The sequence below is a fragment of the Rhinopithecus roxellana genome, chromosome 13 (genome assembly GCF_007565055.1).
Source record: "Rhinopithecus roxellana isolate Shanxi Qingling chromosome 13, ASM756505v1, whole genome shotgun sequence".
Taxonomy (NCBI): Eukaryota; Metazoa; Chordata; class Mammalia; order Primates; family Cercopithecidae; genus Rhinopithecus; species Rhinopithecus roxellana.
Genome location: NC_044561.1, coordinates 105,209,898 through 105,229,974, shown reverse-complemented (window position 1 = coordinate 105,229,974; position 20,077 = coordinate 105,209,898). Strand labels below are relative to the sequence as shown.

General features: G+C 51.5%; 1 protein-coding gene across 5 annotated transcripts in view; it reads right to left on the bottom strand.

Moving 5' to 3' along the window:
• Positions 1 to 20,077, bottom strand: part of EFCAB8 (EF-hand calcium binding domain 8) — a 61,098-nt gene that overhangs the window by 21,141 nt on the left and 19,880 nt on the right. For 4 of the 5 annotated variants that reach the window (XR_004052816.1, XM_030915549.1, XM_030915551.1 and 1 more), the window contains exons 5-11: positions 13,621 to 13,756; positions 9,840 to 9,945; positions 6,890 to 6,974; positions 5,939 to 6,063; positions 2,852 to 2,925; positions 2,431 to 2,535; positions 774 to 904 (exon numbers count right to left, since the gene is read on the bottom strand). Coding sequence is in view for 4 of the 5 variants with exons in the window: in XM_030915549.1 (XP_030771409.1) it covers positions 774 to 904; positions 2,431 to 2,535; positions 2,852 to 2,925; positions 5,939 to 6,063; positions 6,890 to 6,974; positions 9,840 to 9,945; positions 13,621 to 13,756 (762 nt within the window). In the remaining variant the exon portion in view is untranslated. The remainder of the gene's footprint in view (positions 1 to 773; positions 905 to 2,430; positions 2,536 to 2,851; positions 2,926 to 5,938; positions 6,064 to 6,889; positions 6,975 to 9,839; positions 9,946 to 13,620; positions 13,757 to 20,077) is intronic. The other variant, XM_030915550.1, reaches the window with a different exon arrangement.

The window sequence follows — 20,077 nt, the reverse complement described above, 5'->3', positions numbered from 1 at the left end:
TTTTGAGATGGAGTCTTGCTCTGTTGCCCAAGCTGGAGTGCAGTGGCGTAATCTCAGCTCACTGCAAGCTCCGCCTCCTGGGTTCATGCCATTCTCCTGCCTCAGCCTCCCGAGTAGCTGGGACTACAGGTGCCCGCCACCACACCCAGCTAATTTTTTTTTTTTTTTTTTTTTTTTAGTAGAGATGGGGTTTCACCATGTTAGCCAGGATGGTCTTGATCTCCTGACCTTGTGATCTGCCCGCCTCAGCCTCCCAAAGTGCTGGGATTACAGGCGTGAGCCACCACGCCCGGTGATTAACTGGTTTTTCAAAAGAAAAGAAAAAACCGCACTCTGGGGTAGAGGAACTAGACTGAAGGAAACAGATTGGAACCATCTGCAAAGAACCAACGCTGCCAGTTACTGAACACATACCACAGAGGATTCCCTCACACAACCCTTGAAGAAGTGAGGTACAAGCTTTCATACCCTTTCACAGATGAGGGAACTGAGGGTCACAGAGGAGGAAGTAACTCACAGTCATCCCTTCATTCAGAAAACATTTCACTGACTGCCACTCACTCTGTGCCGGCTTCTGTGTTGAGTTTTGCATATAGATCGGGAGATAAAAGAGGCTACTGTGTTCTCACTGTGCTGCTGGTGGCGGTGCTGGAAAAACTAAACTCCAGAGTCCATACACCAACCACCATCTGCCACTGTCAGCCCCCACAGTCCACTCACCACCCCCTTCCTTCCAACCCCACTGCCTTAGCCAGGAGAGAAGCACTTCTTACTTGGGTTTTTCAGAGGCTTTGGCCGGCAATACTGTCAGCACCAGAGAGGACTTCTCGATGGCTGAACAGGAGACCACCAGGTTCATCTGGGGGATGAACTTGACCTGCTGACACCAGTTGGGATGGAGAGCCTGGGAAAACAGCAGCAATGGTGGGACTCCACCCAAGGACAACTTTCCAGACCCAGGCCCCAGAACATGACCAGGTGTTGGGACTGGAGGCGCCCAGATATCATGGAATCTAATGCCCTTCTCCTCGTGATCACAAAGTGATGTGGCCCCGCAGTCCTGGCCCAGTTCCTAGGACCAGCACTGGCCATCACTTGTCACTGAAAATGCTTAACAGCACACAAGCGTACTTTCATTTGAAATCCTGTCAGTTAGAGGATGGGGAGGGTCAGGCCCATACTAATCATCTCCCTTAAAGGGAGAAAGGATGAATTCGAGTCTGTCCAGGCCACAGTCGAGTTATCCACAGGGAGCCCCCTCTACAGATGGGCTGTGCTCCTGGCCCACTGCCACCCTCCATGTTTGTCATAGAGTGGAGTGCTCATGGAAGCACAGAGGGCATGAGAATGTTCATTTCGCTGCAACTTGAGCCACAAAAGATGACGTGCAGTCGAAGGGGCTGGCTGGGGCTCTGAATTCTCTGGCCCCAGCTCTGTGACTTGGACCAGTGCTTGGCCCCCCAATCTAGAGATTTTCCTCTCCGGGACAAGATTGGAAAAGGCAGGTTGGAGAGATTGGCTCATCAAATATTTCTTCAGTGCTTTCTACATGCAAGACCCTGAGCTGGGTTTTACACACACTGTCACCAAGCGTCTGTCGCAATGAAGGCACCGAATCTAAGACACTGAGTGAGACCTGGAGGGAAAACCAAGCCCAAGATGACCTTCCCACAGAAGACAGAAGACTGGATGCAGCGGCTCACGCCTGTAAACCCAGCACTTTGGGAGGCCAAGGTAGGTAGACCAGCCTGGGCAACATAGTGAGGCCCCGTCTCAAAAAAAGAATTAAAAAATTAGCTGGGTGTGGTGCTTGTATTCCCAGCTACTCGGGGGCTGAGGTGGGAGGATCAGCCCGGGAGGTCAAGGCTGCAGTCAGCCATGATCGCACCACGGCATGCCAGCCAGGGCAACAGAGTAAGGCCCTGACTCAAAAAAAAAAAAACAGTGCAGGCCTGTTGGACCACCCAGACCACCCGGAGTGCATCATTCATTCATTCATTTGTGCAGCAAACATATTGGGAACACACCAAGTGCGGGGTACTATTTTAGGCACTGGAGACAACCGAGAGCACAAAGTCCCTGCCCTCGAGGAGCCGTCGATCTCGTGAAGGTGACAGCATGAGGAATCAATGGTCGGATCACACAAAGCTGGGAGCTGGGAAACACTGCGGTGAAGGGATGAAAGCAGAAGTGGGCACAGGGCTGTTCTAGGATGGCTGGTTGGGACCACAGGAAGTAGATAGAGGGAATACAGCTACCTTCGGGGAGAGCCCTGCAGCCTGAAGGCGCAGCACATGCCAAGGCACAGAGGCGGGAAGGGGCTGAGCACATTCAGGGAACAGCAGAGGAGCCTGTGCCTCTGCATGAGAGCAAATGGGGAGAAAGAAGGTTGAAAACAAGCCCAGAGCTTGCAAGCAGGGGCCAGATCACCTCATGTCCTGACGGCCGTGGTAAGGACTTGAGATTTTGTTCCAAATGTGATGAGGAGCTACCGGGGTGACTCAACTGTATTTTTAACTCATCATTCCTCTGGCCCTAAATGGAGACAGTGCTGCATGAAGAAAGGAGGTGGGGAACCCAGCTAGAGGCCCCTGCAGCCATGCAGGAGCGAGGCAGTGTTGGCCAGGACCAGGGCTTAGCGATGGCGGTGGTGAGAGGGGCATGGCCACACTGAGATGTGGTCTGCAGATGCAGCTGGTGGGATCCAACAGCTGCCACAATCTGTTTCCAGAGACCAAACCCCAAGGCCTAAGACTGAACCCAGGGAGTAAATCTACTTTGTATTTATTTTGAGTGGTGCGTGTGTACAGATAATTACCATTGTAACAGGCCAAGGAAAGAAACAACTCACCTTCAGCCGGTAGCTTCTATACAAAGCAGACTTCTCATTTAAGAGTTTCTGCATGGAAACTTTGATCCAGCGATCTGATAGGGGAAAAAATCAAGGTCCACATCAGCAGCTTTCCCCCTTTGCTCGGCAAGCAAAGCCTCAAAAACGTCTTAAGTAGGCTTGCAACTCCTGTGCTTCTCAAAAGACTTTTCCACCCAAACCCTCACCGGCGCCTCACTGTGTCCTAGTGAGCTCAGCGGAGTGCCCCCACCCCAGGAAAAAGACTCAGGCAGATCAATGCTGCCTCCTAGAGTGCCCCTGCCAGTGCATGGCAGAACTAGAACCAGACTTCAGGGCACCTCACGCTTCCTAGGTGCTGCAGTCTAAACAAGCTGATTCTTTATTAGGGAGCTCCATCTTTGCTGGAGTGGAAAAGGAATTGAGACTCTAGGCTCTTTTTATTCTGACAAGTAATCACTTGGGAGTTTGCCATCATGCCTCAAACTACATGCACTCCTTGTCCAGAAAGCACAGGTTCCAAAAAGTAGACGTTCCAGGTATGCATCATAAAATAAGCATGTCTGGGCCAAGCGCAGTGGCTCACACCTGTAATCCCAGCCCTTTAGGAGGCCAAGGTGGGAAGGTCACTTGAGGCCAGGAGTTAAGAGACCAGCCTGACCAGCATAGTGAAACCCTGTCTCTACAAAAATACAAAAATTAGCTGGGCATGGTGGCATGCACCTGTAATCCCAGCTACTCAGAAGGCTGAGGTGGGAGAATCACTTGAACCTGAAAGGCAAAGGTGGCAGTGAGCCGAGATCGCATCATTGCACTCCAGCCTGGGCGACAGAGCAAGACTCTCCAAAAAAAAAAAAAAAAAAAAAAAAAACCAGCCTGGACAACACAGTGAGAACCCATCTCCACAAAAAAAAAATCAAAAAAATTAAAAATTAGCCAGAAGTGGTGGTGGTGTGCTTGTGGTCCCAGCTACTTGGGAGGCTGAAGTGGGAGGATCACCTGAGTCCAAGGGATGAAAGCTGTAGTGAGCTATGATCATATCACTACACTCCAGCAACAGAGTATGACCTTGTCTCAAAATTTAAAAAAAACACACACACACACACACACACACAGACTTAAATAAAACAAGCCTGTCTGGAGGAATTCAGACATGCCAGGTGCAGCCCTCATGGGGCTTAGCATCTCCTGGCTGCTGAAATCATTCAAGGCCAGCAGTTGATGGATCCTCAGGGAAAGCAAAGCCAATCTGACACAGACGAGTGGAACCAGCACTGTCAGGGACAAACATGGGTCCTTCGTCAGAGCAGTTTAAGAAGGCAGGTCACAAATGCTGGGGCAGTCTAGGCTCAGGTTCCCTCCCAGGGATGGAGGAGGGAAGAGGCAGCAAGGATGGATCTGGGGGCTCATGCCAAGCATTGTACTGCTGCAAAGTCACCAGCCCCATCTTGCAAGGGCAGGAGGAAGCTTGCAAAGTCCCAGGGAGGGGTGGAAAGTTGCCCAAGACTGCCAGAGTGGGGCTGGTCATGCATGAGCACAGGCAGGAGTCAGCTTTATGATGCGCTGTGGTTTAATCATCAGTTTACCTGCTTGTCTCTCCTACTAGGGCTGTGAGGGAGGGCAGGGAAGAAGTCATAGTCACTGTGCATTTACTAGGTGCCTAACGTTCCAGGTTTCTTATACCAAAGCTATCAATGAAGTAGGGCAATCCCTATTTGAATAAGGGAACTGAGGCACAGAGAGGTTAAGCAATTGGCTCCAGGTCACACAGAGCTGGGGTGCATACCTGGGTCTGTCCATCTCGTCCCAAGTCCACATACTGGGCCCACCTCATCTTCATGTTTGTCCCCAGCCTTCAATCAGCAGTTGGCATGGAAGGACTCCTGCCTAACATTCCAGTGTCATCTGCCTCCCTCGATATCCCATTCACCATGTAGCTCAAAGACTACCACAACCTCCCATGCCAGTTCCCAGGGTGGTGCAGAGTGACTAGGCTCAAGCAGCTGAGTGGGTGGCTCAGGGCAGGGCAGGCACCCAAGGCCGATGAGGCAAGCAGGGTGCCAGCCCACTGCTGTGTCCAGGATAGGATCTGGACACTGCCCCAACAAGCCTGCCAGGGGCCTATTACCAAGACCTGGGAACCCCTGGAGTGTCCTGCTTAGTAACTCTGGCTGGAAGAGGGGTTAGTGTCCCTGTATGGGGCCCCTGGTGGCCTGGGCCTCCTGGTAGATGTGAGGCAACCTGGAGAGCCAGCACTGTGCATGCAAGGCTGGATTCTAGAGGGGCTCCAGTTCAGATGAGTTTCCTAGGCAGCCCCAAGCTGTGTCTTCTGGGGATCTAGCAACCTGGGCAGAACAGCTCCAATGACTTCCTCCTGCGTTTAATCAGTGTGGGATGCAGCCCAGCAAAAGGCTAAAAGCACAGACTCCAAGGCAGGCGGCCGGACTTCAGATCTTAGCCCCCGCTCACCGGGCAGGGGCATGTGCAGGTGACCTCACCCTTTCTGCCTCTTATTATGGGCTGCAGCAGCGGCTCCTCCCTCCTGACAGTAGGGGCAGATATGGGAGGTGATGCACGCAAAGCGCTCAGCAAGGGGTGCTCTAGACGCAGCTGTGCCCACTCACCCACGCCAGCCAGGCAGTGCCCAGGCTCCACAGAGCCCACATCCAGGACAGCCCCTGCCCACCAAAGGCAGCACTAGAGCCAAGGAGAGCACATGCCTCCTCACCACCATCCAAGGAAGTTAGCGTCAGCACTCTCAACCAGGATCAGAGTGGATGAGGGACTTCCCCAGGGTCCCACCACTGGCATCGTGCTGGGGTGAGAAGCGTCCTGCACCCCCAGACCACACCCGCACAGCCTCCCATCCTCAGAGAGGCCGACCTCTCCCCAGCCCTCGTGGTCTTCTGCTGTCCCCCATCACCTCTCCCTTTGCGCTGAGCTGCATGCACCCTGCGCTCAGAAGCAGATGCCTTCCCAGAGGCTCCAGAGCAGAGGCAGGGAGTGGGGGGCTCGGGGACCAGGATGGGCTCAGCACCCACGTCTAGGCCATGCCCAGGCCTCCACCCCCTTCCCCAGCATCTTAGCTACCCCACTTGGAGGCCCTGGGGAGAATACGGGGGTTGAACAGCCCACTGGTCACATTTTCGGAGGTGAAGACGATGACATTGCCTTTGGCGTCCCCATAGCAGAATACACCTCTGTGATAGTCAGACCTGCAGAAAGATGGAGAGAAGAGGCTGTGTGGGCCGGGCACAGTGGCTCATGCCTATAATCCCAGCACTCTGGGAGGCCAAGGTGGCTTAATCACCTGAGGTCAGAAGTTTGAGACCAGCCTGGCCAACAAGGTAAAACCTCATCTCTACTAAAAATACAAAAATTAGCCAAACACGGTGGCAGGCACCTGTAATCCCAGCTACTCAGGAGGTAGAGGCTGTAGTGAGCTGAGATGGTGCCACTGCACTCCAGCCTAGGAGACAGAGTGAGACTCTGAGTCAAAAAAAAAGAGGCTGTGGAGCCTCCACTCCCTCCCTTGCCCCCCAATAGCCTCCCTTCTCCTTGGAAGCAACGGCAGTTCCAACAAGACTTTCCGGCTTCGCCTAGACACCTGAGGAGCCAACAAACACAGGCCCAGCAGACCAGGTCCAGCCCATCACTGAACCAGAATTCAATTTTTTTTTTTTTAACCAAAATAAATGAATCCCTAGTCCTCCAGCTGCCCTTTGTTAAGTCACCCCTCCCAATAGACTGTGATGTCCCCGGACTCCTCAGCCACAGCTAGACAAGCCTCTGCTGGGATTTGATGGCTGTCTTGAGTGGGGAAGTGACAATGACTCCAAGCTCTGAGTGACCATGAGAGGTGACCCTGAGAGAGAAGCAGCCTGGAGGGAGGAAGACACAGGGTCCTTGGAGCCAGAGGGGAGATCTTTCCAGATCTTTCCAAGGAGGCTTTCTGGGGGCCCCAACCCTAGTCAGTGATGTGGCTACTGCAGGAGGCCTGGGCCTCCTGGTTCATGTGGGGAACACCCAGTGGAGACTCACCAGTAGTCCATGACCAGGGCACAGCTGTCCAGATCAATAAAGGTGAAGGCTGGGACACATTTGCGGTCACTAATATCAAAGAAATCTGGGGGAAAGACAGAAGGCCACATGAAGCCCACAGCCGTACCTGGGAGGTCTTCAGTCACGGCGAGCAGCCTCATTGCTTTCCCAAGGAATCTCTCGCCCCTTCAGCCCTTTTTCCCCCATGGTAACCACAGACAGCTGTTTACAGAGTAAACCCACCCACCGGGAACCCCACTGAAAGCCCCTAAAGGCTTCCAACTGCAGCTGGAATAAAATCCCAGGCCGGGTATGGTGGCTCACACCCGTGATCCCAGCACTCAGGGAGGCTAAGGCAAGAGGATTGCTTGAGCCCAGGAGTTTGAAACTGCAGTGAGCAGTGATTGTACCACTGCACTACAGCCTGTGTGACAGAGCAAGACCCTGTCTCAATTTAAAAAAAAAAAAAAAATCTTGACTCCTTCCAACAGATCAAGCCTCATTTTCAGCCTCTGATGAGCAATAGCCTTGCCATCGTGCTGTCTCCTGCATCTGAATGGCAGCCTGTCGCCCTCCTCTGCCTCTCTATATGGCGGGCCACCCCAGAGGGCTGTGGGTCACAAGAGGAGTGCTGGCTGGATGGGGCTGGGGCCACAAAGGCCAGGGATCACACTGGTGGCACTTCCACCCCTGCTTCTGGCCTTGTCTGAGTGCCTCCGAGCAGGTGACAGCTGCTCCATCAGGACAGCAGTGGTGACATAATTCTCTCTAAAATGGGGTTCTAGGCTGGGTGCAATGGCTCACACCTGTAATGCCAGCACTGTGGGAGGCTGAGGCGCGTGAACCACCTGAGGTCAGGAGATGGAAACCAGCCTGGCACACATGGTGAAACCCTGTCTCTACTAAAAATACAAAAATTAGCCAGGTGTGGTGGTGTGCGCCTGTATACCCAGACACCTGATGAGCCAACAAACACAGGCCCAGCAGACCAGGTCCAGCCCATCATCAAACCAGAATTCAATATTTTTTTTTCAACCAAAATAAATAAATCCCTAGTCGAGCTACTCAGGAGGCTGAGGCAGGAGAATCACTTGAACCCAGCAGGCAGAAGTTGCAGTGAGCCGAGATTGCGCCACCGCACTCCAGCCTGGGCGACAGAGTGAGACTGTCTCAAAAAAATAAAAAATAAACGGGGTTCTAACGCCAAATTCTCAGGGCTGACTGAGGATAAAGGGTGAGAATGTCTGGGACAGCACCGGGTCCCCAGGAAACACGTGTTGCAATGGAAAGCCCAGGCGGGTCACAGATAGATTAGCCCTTGCTGATGGCTGACCACTTTCTCTGTATCACACAATTTAGCCTCATAGTGATGTCAGTGTTAATTAACTGCCCACTATGTGCCAGGCACTATGCCCGCAGCTTCACACACCTAACTAAGCCACATTCACCCTCGAGTCATGTATCATTGGCCCCATTTTACCTCTGGGTAAAGTGAGGCACTGGGAGGTAAAGTAATTGCTCAAAGGCAGACATCTACAGAGCAGTGGGACCAGGTTCTGAACCCAGGTCCTTTTTATTCCAAAGTCCCTGTTTATTCCAGAACAGCCACGCTCTCTCCTCCCATTCAGCCTCGCATTGCCAGCTGTCATTTCATGTATTAATTTCCTCTTCCTGACCACCTTACAGGTCTGCTCAGTCAGAGGCTTCATTCGTCATCCATCCATTCAATAGTCATCGAGCATCCAGAAGGTACCAGGCACTGAGACACTGAGTTGAGCAGAACAGATGCAGTCCCTGACCTCATGGAGCTTCCAGTTTGAAGGAGGAGACATGCACTAAACAGAAGCACACTAATACATGTGAGATGACACTGAAAGGGGGACCTTGAAGGAAGAGGTACAATCTCATGCGGTCTTTTTAACAGAGGATCTTGGAATAGAGGGTCAGGGAGGGATTCCTGGAGGAAGTAACTTCTGAGATGAGAGCCAAAAGAAAAGCAGAGGCTGTCGGGGCAGAGAGAGGGGCAGGAGGGATGGCAGGGCACAGAGACCGAGGATCCCACCTCCATCCTAAGAACACTGGGGTAGGGTGAAGATTTTCTGCAGAGGGTACTGTAAATGCACATCCTGCCTTTGGGGGCATGAGGGAAGCACGGCATGCAGTAGAGGCTTTTTTTTTTTTTTTTTTTTTAACTGAGTCTCTCTCTGTCGCCCACGCTGGAGTGCAGTGGTGTGATCTTGGCTTACTGCAACCTCCACCTCCCAGGTTCAAGCAATTCTCCTGCCTCAGCCTCCCAAGTAGCTGGGATTACAGGCGTGTGCCACCACACCCGGGTAACTTTTGTATTTTTTGTTTTGTTTTCTTCTGTTTTTGAGACAGAGTCTCGCTCTGTCACCCAGGCTGGAGGGCAGTGGCAGGATCTCAGCTCACTGCAAGCTCCACCTCCTGGTTTCACACCATTCTCCTGCCTCAGCCTCCCGAGTAGCTGGGACTATAGGTGCCTGCCAGCAAGCCCGGCTAATTTTTTGTACTTTTGGTAGAGACGGGGTTTCACCACATTGGCCAGGCTGGTCTTGAACTCCTGACCTCAGGTGATCCACCTCCCAAAGTGCTGGTATTACAGGAGTGAACCACCACACCTAGCCAGGAGAGGCTATTTAAGTGAGAGTGAAGAGGGCCTGGGCTAGGAGTGGCAAGAGGCAGGAGGTAGAATCAGGACCAGTTATGGCCTCTGGCTTGTAAATTTCGGTCTGTTCAACATCACTGTATTCATTCGAGCATTCACAGACCACCCCCTGCCTACTTGGCACTAAGGCCTCTCCACCTGGCAATCCTCCCATGGGGCTCTGATTCATGTTCACAGTTGCTCAGCTAACAGACTTCTCCCAGGCACAAATGCATGGCTCCCAGTGGCTGAGAGCAGGGCTGGGGAGCCCCCAGGGGGACTCACCTATCTTTTGCTTGGTAGACGCAACTGCAATGAGGTTCATATTGTGCAGACATACCATGTCGACGACCCACATCGGCTGGTTGTAGAGCTGCTGGGTCTGGTTAAGCTGGCCAGAGGAAGAGCAGAGGAGATGGGCTGGGAAGCATACTCAGTCCAGCACAGCTCCCCGTGAACCTCTCCTGCCACACGAGGCCCTGGAGCCACCACAGATCTAGCAGGGAGCCCAGCACTACCACTAAGACTAGTGATGGGGGCCTTGAATAAACAGATAAACTCCCTAGCCTCCCTGGGTCTCAGTTTCCACATTTGTAAAACAGGCTTGAAGAACACCTTCTTTACAACTCCCTTCTGGAGCGGTCTCACAGTTCTATCAAAGTCTTGGCAGCAGTGAGCTGTGAACACACCACTGCACTCAAGCCTAGGCAAGAGTGAGACCCTGTCCCCCCACCCAAAAAAAAGCCAAAGTCTTGAATATGCATAGATCATGATCCACGGATCTGTTTCCAAGATATTTCTATGAGTGTGTTTGCATCTACTCAAAGGGGATGCTGCAGCTGCTGTTAGAGCAACAGGCCAGAAGCCACCTGGAAAGCACAGCTGATATCAACCCACACCATGGACACCACCCAGACATTAAGAACAAGGGAGCTGTGCACATGCTAATAAAGAGCTGCCAAGAAATATGATTAAGTGACAAACCAAGGTAAAAAGCAACATTATAATATGCCTCCATTATCACATTTAAAAAGAAAAGGGCACAGTGGCTCATGCCTGTAATCTCAGTACTTTCAGAGGCCAAGGTAGGAGGATCATTTGAGCCCAGGAGTTCAAGACCAGCCTGGGCAACATAGGGAGACCCCATCTCTACAAAATTAACAAAAAAGGCTGGGCGCAGTGGCTCACACCTGTAATCTCAGCACTTTGGGAAGCCGAGGTGGGCAGATCACTAGGTCAGGAGTTTGAGACCAGCCTGGCCAATGTTGAAACCCCGTCTCTACTAAAAATACAAAAATTAGTTGGGCGTGGTGGTGCTCGCCTGTAATCCCAGCTACTTGGGAGGCTGAGGCAGAAGAACCACTTGAACCTGGGAGGCAGAGGCTGCAGTGAGCCGAGATCACACCACTGCACTCCAGTCTGGGTGACACAGCAAAACTCCGTCTCAAAAAAAAAAAGAAAGAAAGAAAGAAAGAAAAAAAGAAAAAATTAGCTGGGCATGGTGGTGCATGCCTGTAGTCCCAGCTACTTAGGAGGCTGAGGTGGGAAGATCCCTTGACCCCAGGAGGTTAAGGCTTCAGTGAGCCATGATTGCACCACTGCACTCCAGCCTAGGTGACACAGCAAGACCCAGTCTCAAAAAAAAAAAAAGGAAAGAAAAGAAAAGGGGGGTATGTAGAGAGGATAGCCATGGAAGAGCATCCCAAAACTGGTCATAGCATTTGCCTGCAGGGAGAGGAAGTAGGAACTGAGGGAAGGAAGACTGACTTCCCCTGTCTCCCCCTCCATAGGTCTGAATCCTGTTTTCCATCTGCAGGCGTCACCTGGTCAAAGTGGCTTATGAACTGAGGATTTGTTCTGCAAAGTTGCGAGGAATGAATGGAATAATTAAAGCATTGAGGGTGGTGCCCAGCACTCAGTAGGAGCTCAGCACCGGTGCCTCCTGCACTCGTGTAGCATGTACACAGAGACAATGTGAGCTGGCACTCCAGGCAGGGAAAGCCACGAGCAGAGCCAGGTCAGCAGAAATGAGCTGCTGTGTCCTGGGGAAGAGGGAGGCCAGTCCACTGGGTTTAGAGCTGGAGAGGAACCAGAGATGAGGTAGGTGTGGCCACCTAAGGAATCTGTATTTTACTCTCTTTTTTTTTTTTTTTTTTTTTTTGAGACAGAGTCTTGCTCTGTCACCCAGGCTGGAGTGCAGTGGCGCGATCTCTGCTCACTGGAACCTCTGCCTCCCAGGTTCAAGAGATTCTCATGTCTCAGCCTCCCGAGTAGCTGGGATTACAGGTGTGTGCCACTATGTCTGGCTAATTTTTGTATTTTTAGCAGAGACGGGGTTTCACCATGGTGGCCAGGCTGGTCTCGAGCTCCTGACCTCAAGTGATCTGCCTGCCTTGGCCTCCCAAAGTGCTGGGATTACAGGCATGAGCCTCCGTGCCTGGTGCTGTATTTTACTCTTTGAATGACACCACAGACTCTGAACTGAAGAAAGCAGAAAGAAGTATGATCTGAAAAGCTGGGAGGAAGGAGCAGGGAAGAGCATAAACCAATTCCTCTAGATGGATAATCAGAAGGAATAGGGAAGGCAGGGGCAGAGAGGAGCCTGCCCCATTAGAACTCAGAGAGCACTAAGGCTCCCTAGGTGGTTCTGGTGGTGAAGACAATGGACCAGAACCCTCCTGAGCCCCTCTCTCCTGCCCAGGGCTGGGGTCTAACTCACATACAACTGTAGCTTAGTAACTCCCACCCCTCCACCCCATACTGTTCAGAGAAACCAAAAGCCCTAGGGAGTTTCAGTGACCTGTGCCCAAGATCACACAGCTCTTGAGGGGAGCTCAGGCCCCGCCTCCAACTTGAGGTATTTCCATCTTCATGACAGTGGGTGTGTGGTCCTGAGAGGCCTACTCCTGCCAAAGCAGCCCCTCCAGGAAGAATCCAGGTCTGCTGGGCCTTCCCAGAGAGCCTTCCTCTGTCCCCTTCAGCCTTTGGAGGTGCTTTGGTGACCATGTAGCAGCCACAAGCAGGAGCTCTGGCTGCAACACACCCTGCCCCAGTCCACACACAGAAAGGGAAGGTGGAGGGCTATGGAAGCCACAGCCTCAGGATGGTAATTGTGACTCCCCCTTGGTGCACCCAGGAGAGCCACGGGACCCCCACGGACCTTAGTTTCACCCAGGCCTCTTCTTCCCCAAAGGACGAGCCCTGATGCAACTGTGAATCACTCTGCAGTTACACAGGCTCAGAAAGCCCTTCATCTGGGGGCTGTGTTCTCAATCAACCTTTCTGCAGAGCCCTGGAGAGCAATGCTTTCTTCGTCTGCTGGAGGATTCTGGACTGGCCTGGTGACCAAGTACACAGCGTGTTCTCCTGAGCGTCTTCTCATTTACTACTCTCAGCCAGGAGCTGGCAGTACAAAGACAATATATCCAGTGGGGACTCGCTGGGTGCCCTGCCCTGCCCCAAGCACTACACTTGTATTATGTCATTGCGTGTTCGCAAAAGCACTGTGAAGAAGCACTGTGACTAGCCCCATTTAACAGATGGGGAAACTGAGGCACGGGGCATATATAGTACCTTGTCCAGGTCACAGAGCTGGCAGGTGGTACAGTCAGGACTCTAACCCTGGGAGTTGGGCTCCAGAGCCCATGCTCACAACCACTATGATTTCCCACCTGGTCCAGGCAAAAGGCCTGAACTGGTAGGACGTGGTGACAGCGTGGGAGTGGCTGACCCCTAGCACAGGAGTCTTGGGGGTGACGATGCCATTCACTGAGATGGGGATGCAAGAGAAGGAAACCTGGTGGGCAGGGATAGCAAAAGGGACACGCTGTTTGGGCTAATGGGTTTGAGGGGTTTGTGAGACACCACATGGAATGGACATCCAGGTGGAATCCCGCTTAGCAGAAGGGAAATGTGTGGCTCCCACAGGACCCAGGTGCTGTGACTGCGAGTCCAGGCTGCTTAGACCATGAATCTGCCTGGCTCCAGGTCACCTTCACCATGGGGGTGCTAAGGCAGAGGCTCTCCAATGACCCATGTGTGTACCATGTGTACCGGCCCCACTCACCCTAAAGGAGCTGATCAGCAAGAAGGACTCAGACCAGAACTGCAGGATGCCGTCTTTGGTGACAGTCAGGAAACACCCGATCTTCTTGAACCGGTGGATTAAAAACACCACCTTCACCACCTCACAGCCATGGTTCCTGTGGAAGGCGATGAGAGAGAGAAGAGCCCAAGCAAAAACAGCTCAGGGAGGGGACACCTGCGACAGAACAGCCAGCCACCGAGGAGGAGGGGCAAAAGCTGGCGGAGTGTCACGCACACGCACGCACACGCGCACGCCAGAAAACCAGAGCTGGCTCCTCCAACCGGGTTTCTACTGGATCATCAACAGTGGCCAAAAGAAAAATGGCCCCACGTAGAAGCTGATATGAGGCGGGGCTCCAGAAGCAAGAAGCAGCAGGCTTATCCTGCGAGTAGCCAGCCAGCCTCCTCGCGACGTGATGGGACAGAGGAGACAGAACAGAGGTTGTTCGCAAAGCTCTTTTCATAGGAAAAGCTGGCCACAGAGGGTGAGCAGAGTGGAGCCTGAGGCTGAAAACTGAGAAACAGCACTTTCTTGCAACTGCTCTAGTGCTCTGGGGTAGAGGGGGGAACAGAACCGAAGGATAAAATCAAAGTGGACAAGGAGCAGTGGGGAATTAGGGCCCCACGCACCAAACCCTACAGCCAACAGCTCCTGGGGCAGGCCTGGCCTCGCAGGAGGCCGCCCTTGAGCCTTCGCACAGGCTTTGATGCTCCCCTCTGGGGGCTGCTCCCCTGCACCCAAGTGGGCTAAGCCAGCTGTCTGGCCATCAAGAGTCCCTGCCATTCCAGCTTCCCAGCATGGCATGGCACACACTCTCCTACTTGATCTGCCCAATCTTTGGGCCCTGGTAGAGCAGGTGATATTACCTCCTCCTACAGGGACCCAGGGGATAATCATTTGCCTGGAGTTATGTTCTATTTACCAGCAGGGCTGGAACTAGAACCCAGGCACTGTGACCCCTCCTCCAGGGCCCTTTCCAAATCTAGTGGGCCTGGTCTGACCTTGGGCTTAAGGATAACCCACGCGACTGTGAAAATTCAACTGCCATTACCATCTCTGCAGAAGAGCAAGGGAAACGTGTCTGGACACGGTTCTCCTCTCTCCTGTCCTCAGCCCATGGCTCTGGGCAGATTGTGATGAATATTCTCAGTTGCCCTCTCATCTCTTCCAACCCTGACACTTGTCAGGGCCAAAGACGGTGCAGAATGGGATGATAGGTGACAGCTAGGAAAAGGGAAGACAGCCCTAAGGAAACGGCGTCTCAGGGAGGACTTGGTTTCCTCACCTGCATGACGACAGCACCTGCACCTCCTAGGGCTGGGATCAGATGGGAGGCTGCATTTGGTGCACCCGGCCCAGGCTCAATAAAGGTAAGCCAACTTTTTAAAGTTACTGTTTCATGAAGGTAATTAAATATTACTCGTTTATTTTCCCCACCAAGTTGGAAAGCTCTCCGGGTTTGTAGGTTGAGCAGATAAATAGGAGAAAATAGGAACAAGCCTCTTGACATTTTGTTTCAGGACCTTTAAACACCCTCGAGATCTAAATGGCCCAAAGAAATAGAAAGACCTGGCCGGGCAGGGGTGCTCACGCCTATAATCCCTGCACTTTGGAAGGCTGAGGCTAGTGGATCACTTGAGGTCAGGAGCATTACTTGAGGTCAGGAGGCGGGTGGATCACTTGAGGTCAGGAGTTCGAGACCAGCCCGGCCAACATGGTGAAACCCCATCTCTACTAAAAATACAAAAATTAGCCAGGTGTGGTGGCGCACACCTATAGTACCAGCTACTCAGGAGGCTGAGGCAGGAGAATTACTTGAACCCGGGAGACAGAGGTTGCAGTGAGCCGAGATTGCACCACTGCACTCCAGCCTGGGTGACAGAGTGAGACTCTGTCTCAAAAAAAATAAACAAAGAAATAGAGCAGTGAAGGCTTGACCTTATCAAGTAATGTGTTCATGCCAAAATGTACAGTTATGTATTTGAACATACGTCATGTGAAGTGGCTGCTTTTATCTGATTGTATCGTGGGAATGAACACTATATCTAATTAGGGAATGTCTCCCCTTCCTACTGCTGTAAAACAGAAGTATGTAAATCGCCCTTCAAGCTACATGAGCTGGATGTGCTAAATGGGAACCAGCAAGATTGCCCAGGCCCACACAGTGCAGAGTAGAAGCTAGAGCGCTGGCAGGGACAAATTCTCCACCGGATAACCCTCTGTAGAGTATTTCCTGGGGCTTACGGCAAAAGCCCGTGTGCACCTACCTGCAACAACTACTGGACTTTGGACTAGGGAATGTCCCCTTGAGAGGCATTTACTACCTTGCTATGGGACATTAACTGAAGCTACCCCTATGACAGAAGGACATAAAATTATCTTGAAACCTGAAATACCCAGATGTCTTGAGTGATATCAGAGAAATGCTCTAATGGGGCCTACAGAGGCCAGAAGAATTCCATAATAAAATGGAAATGGTTGGCCACGCGCAATGACTCACACCTGTAATACCAGCACTTTGGGAGGCCAAGGCAAGCGATCACCTGAGGTCAGGGCTTCAAGATCAGCCTGGCCAACATGGTGACATCCCGTCTCTACTAAAAATACAAAAACTAGGCCAGGCACAGTGGCTCATGTCTGTAATCCCAGCACTTTGGGAGGCTGAGGTGGGCAGATCATGAGGTCAGGAGATTGAGACCATCCTGGCTAACACGGTGAAACCCCATCTCTACTGAAAATACAAAAAATTAGCCGGGCGTGGTGGCGGGCACCTGTAGTCCCAGCTACTCGGGAGCCTGAGACAGGAGAATGGTATGAACCCGGGAGGCGGAGCTTGCAGTGAGCTGAGATCAAGCCACTGCACACCAGCCTAGGCAACAGAGCAAGATTCCGTTTCCAAAAATAACAACAACAACAAATTAGCCAGGTGTGGTGGCAGCCACCTGCAGTCCCAGTTACTCAGGAGGCTGAGGCAAGAGAATCGCTTAAACTCAGGAAGCAGAGGTTACAGTGACCGGAGATGGTGCCACTGCACTCTAGGCTGAGCCACAGAGCAAGACCTTGTCTCAAAAAAAAAAAAAAAAAAAAAAATCCCCAAAAAATAAATACAATAAAATGGAAATGGTTTACACAGCATCTTGCTACCTGGGGAATGCAAGCAAGAGATATTCACAAGCCAGGAGCCTCTTTACCCCAGGACTGATTCTGGAACTGTGTGAGGTGCTGCTGGGTTCTATCAACACTTGGACAGTGTGCTGTGAACAGCTATCAAGGGTCCAACAAGGAAATGCTGGCTTTCCAGTTTCAAAGTGAATGGACAATATTCTGTCTGGAGGGCTGCTACTTGGAGCAAAGAAGGTAGAAACTGATCAGTCTCAGTGGGCTAAATTGCATTTGCATGCTGTTTTTCTTCTTCTTCTTTTTTTTTTTTTTGAGACAGAGTTTTCACTCTTGTTGCCCAGGCTGGAGTGCGTTGGTACAATCTCGGCTCACTGCAATCTCTGCCTCCCAAGTAGCTGGGTTCAAGCGATTCTCCTGTCTCAGCCTCCCGAGTAGCTGGGATTACAGGCACATGCCACCACGCCTGGCTAATTTTTGTCTTTTTAGTACAGACGGGGTTTCATCACATTGGTCAGGCTGGTCTCGAACTCCTGACCTCAGGTGATCCGCCCACCTTGGCCTCCCAAAGTGCTGGGATTGCAGGCGTGAGCCACCGTGCCCTGCCTTGCGTGCCGTTTTTCTAACAGTGATGGAAGAATTGAACAGTGGTGGAAGCTCCTGTGTTTGGGATTTTACTGACTCACAGGCAGTGACCAATGGCCTGGCCATGCACTCAGGCAAGAGGGCCAGGGAAACCTGGCCTGTTGAAGGGATGCCCCATGGAGCACGGCCCTGTGGAGATCTGAGGGGTGTATTAAAGCTGAACAAGTCAATGCCCCTCAGAAGAACTCCCAGGTTCAGAAGCTGACTAGAATTGACAAGCAGAGATCCCCGTGTGCTCCCATGAGGTGGCCACCTGGTTCCATAAAATGAGTAACTAGTGGGGAGCTGCAGAGTGTGGAGATGGGCTGAATCTAGACATGTTCCTCTTGCACTCCGTCAGGCAGATAATGCCAGGAAGGAGACAGAGACTGCCAATGACCATGAGACACAGTCCCTCTGGGAAGGTCCTGAAACACAGCAGACAGCTGAGACTGATGCTGGGAGCCCTGGAGGGCTACAAATGGGTCTGGACAGGAAGAGACACTAACTCTGGAGTGAGCTTTGCTCAGAGCGCCATAAAAAGACAGAGCAGAAGATGTCAGATGGGTTTGGAGGCCGGCCATCATTTCTTCAGACCAAGAAACAAACTCTTGAGCTCTTAATGTCCAACAATGGCAGAGAACCCCATTGCTGGTAGAAAGCACAACAGGCAATCGAAACACTGGTTGCCTAAAACGGAGGGGACGGATGCATGAAGGCGCTGGCTTACCCACCCTCAAGAGTGTGCGCTCACCTTTAGCAGGAGTGGGACCAAAGGGGTGTCCTCACTAGATTTTCTGTTTTTTTGGTTGATGTGGAAAGAAAAGTGGGGAGGATGCTGGTATGACTATGCAGTTGTGCCAAGGGAGGAATATACTTGTAAAATGACTACTTTTTTCTTTCCTGCCCAAATTGTCAGAGGCATTTGAACCAAAGCAACTCCATCTTGAATAACAGCTGGTTAAAATAAGGCTGAGACCTACAGGGCTGCATTCCTAGGAGGTTAGGCATTCTAGGTCACAGGGTAAGATGGGAGGTTGGCACAAGGCACAGGTCATAAAGACCTGGCTGATAAAACAGCATGAGGTAAAGAAACCAGTCAAAACCCACCAAAACCAAGATGCCAATGAAAGTAACCTCGGGTCATCCTCACTGCTCATTATATGCTAATTATAATTCATTACCATGCTAAAAGACACTCCCACCAGCACTATGATAATTTACAAATGCCATGGCAACATCAGTAAGTTATGCTACCTGGTCTAAAAAAGGGAGAAACCCTCAGTTCTGGAAATTGTCCACCCCTTTCCCAAAATCTCATGAATAATCCACCCCTTGTTTAGCATATAACCAAGAAATAACCATAAAAATAGCCAACCAGTAGTCCTTGGGGCTGCTCTGCCTATGGAGTAGCCACTCTTTTATTCCTTTACTTTCTTAGTAAACTTGTTTTCACTTTATGGACTCGCCTTGAATTCTTTCATGCATGAGGCCCAAGAATCCTCTCTTGGGGTCTGGATCAGAACCCCTTTCCAGTAACAAACTTTTTTTCTCCCCTACCTGTTGGTCCAGTGGTCCTAGGGTCCAATTACAAGTGTTGGAAGCAGGGATAATTTCTTTTTTTTTTTTTTGAGTCTCGCTCTGTCACCCAGGCTGGAGTGCAGTGGCACCATCTCGGCTCACTGCAACCTCTGCCTCCCAGGTTTAAGCGATTCTTCTGCCTCAGCCTCCTGAGTAGCTGGGAATACAGGCTCGTGCCACCACATCCAGCTAATTTTTGTATTTTTTAGTAGAGATGGGGTTTCACCATGTTGGCCAGGATGGTCTCAAACTCCTGACCTCAGGTGACCCACCGTCCTTGGCCTCACAAAGTGCTGGGATTACAGGTGTGAGCCACCATGCCTCGGCAGGGATAATTTCTTTTTTGTTTTTTTTTGAGACGGAGTCTGGCTCTGTCGCCCAGGCTGGAGTGCGGTGGCCGGATCTCGGCTCACTGCAAGCTCCGCCTCCTGGATTTATGCCATTCTCCTGCCTCAGCCTCCCGAGTAGCTGGGACTACAGGTGCCCGCCACCTCACCCGGCTAGTTTTTTGTATTTTTTAGTAGAGACGGGGTTTCACAGTGTTAGCCAGGATGGTCTCGATCTCCTGATCTAGTGATCCACCCGTCTCGGCCTCCCAAAGTGCTGGGATTACAGGCTTGAGCCACTGCGCCCAGCCAAGCAGGGATAATTTCTAAGCAAGAAACAGTTACCATGTTTTAAAATGTTGTGAGAATTCCCTAAGGGCCTGATGGGGGTGGATTGTGCCTTCATCCCATCTGGCAAAATGGGGGTTAAAAATAAATACAGCTATATTGCCTCGTAATAAAAATGGCTCGTGAGTTTGGAACTCGTGTAACCATATTCTCTATGAATGGGAATGGACTGAGGGGAGGCACTCGCTAGACTAGCATTGCTACCAGCGATCCAGATGGGCAGTGGCTGAACCTGATGTCTCTTGCAAAGGATTACCCAATGCAAAGGTGCATTGGGTAAAAATAAATGAGAAATAGAGAAAAGGAGGAATACTAGCTGAGGGTAAAGATGAATAAATGGATTAAATGGAGAGAAATCCAGTATTACACCAACAACTCAAAGGAGTTCTCAGAGCAAGAGATGACTGGCTGGGTGCAGTGGCTCACACCTGTAATCCCAG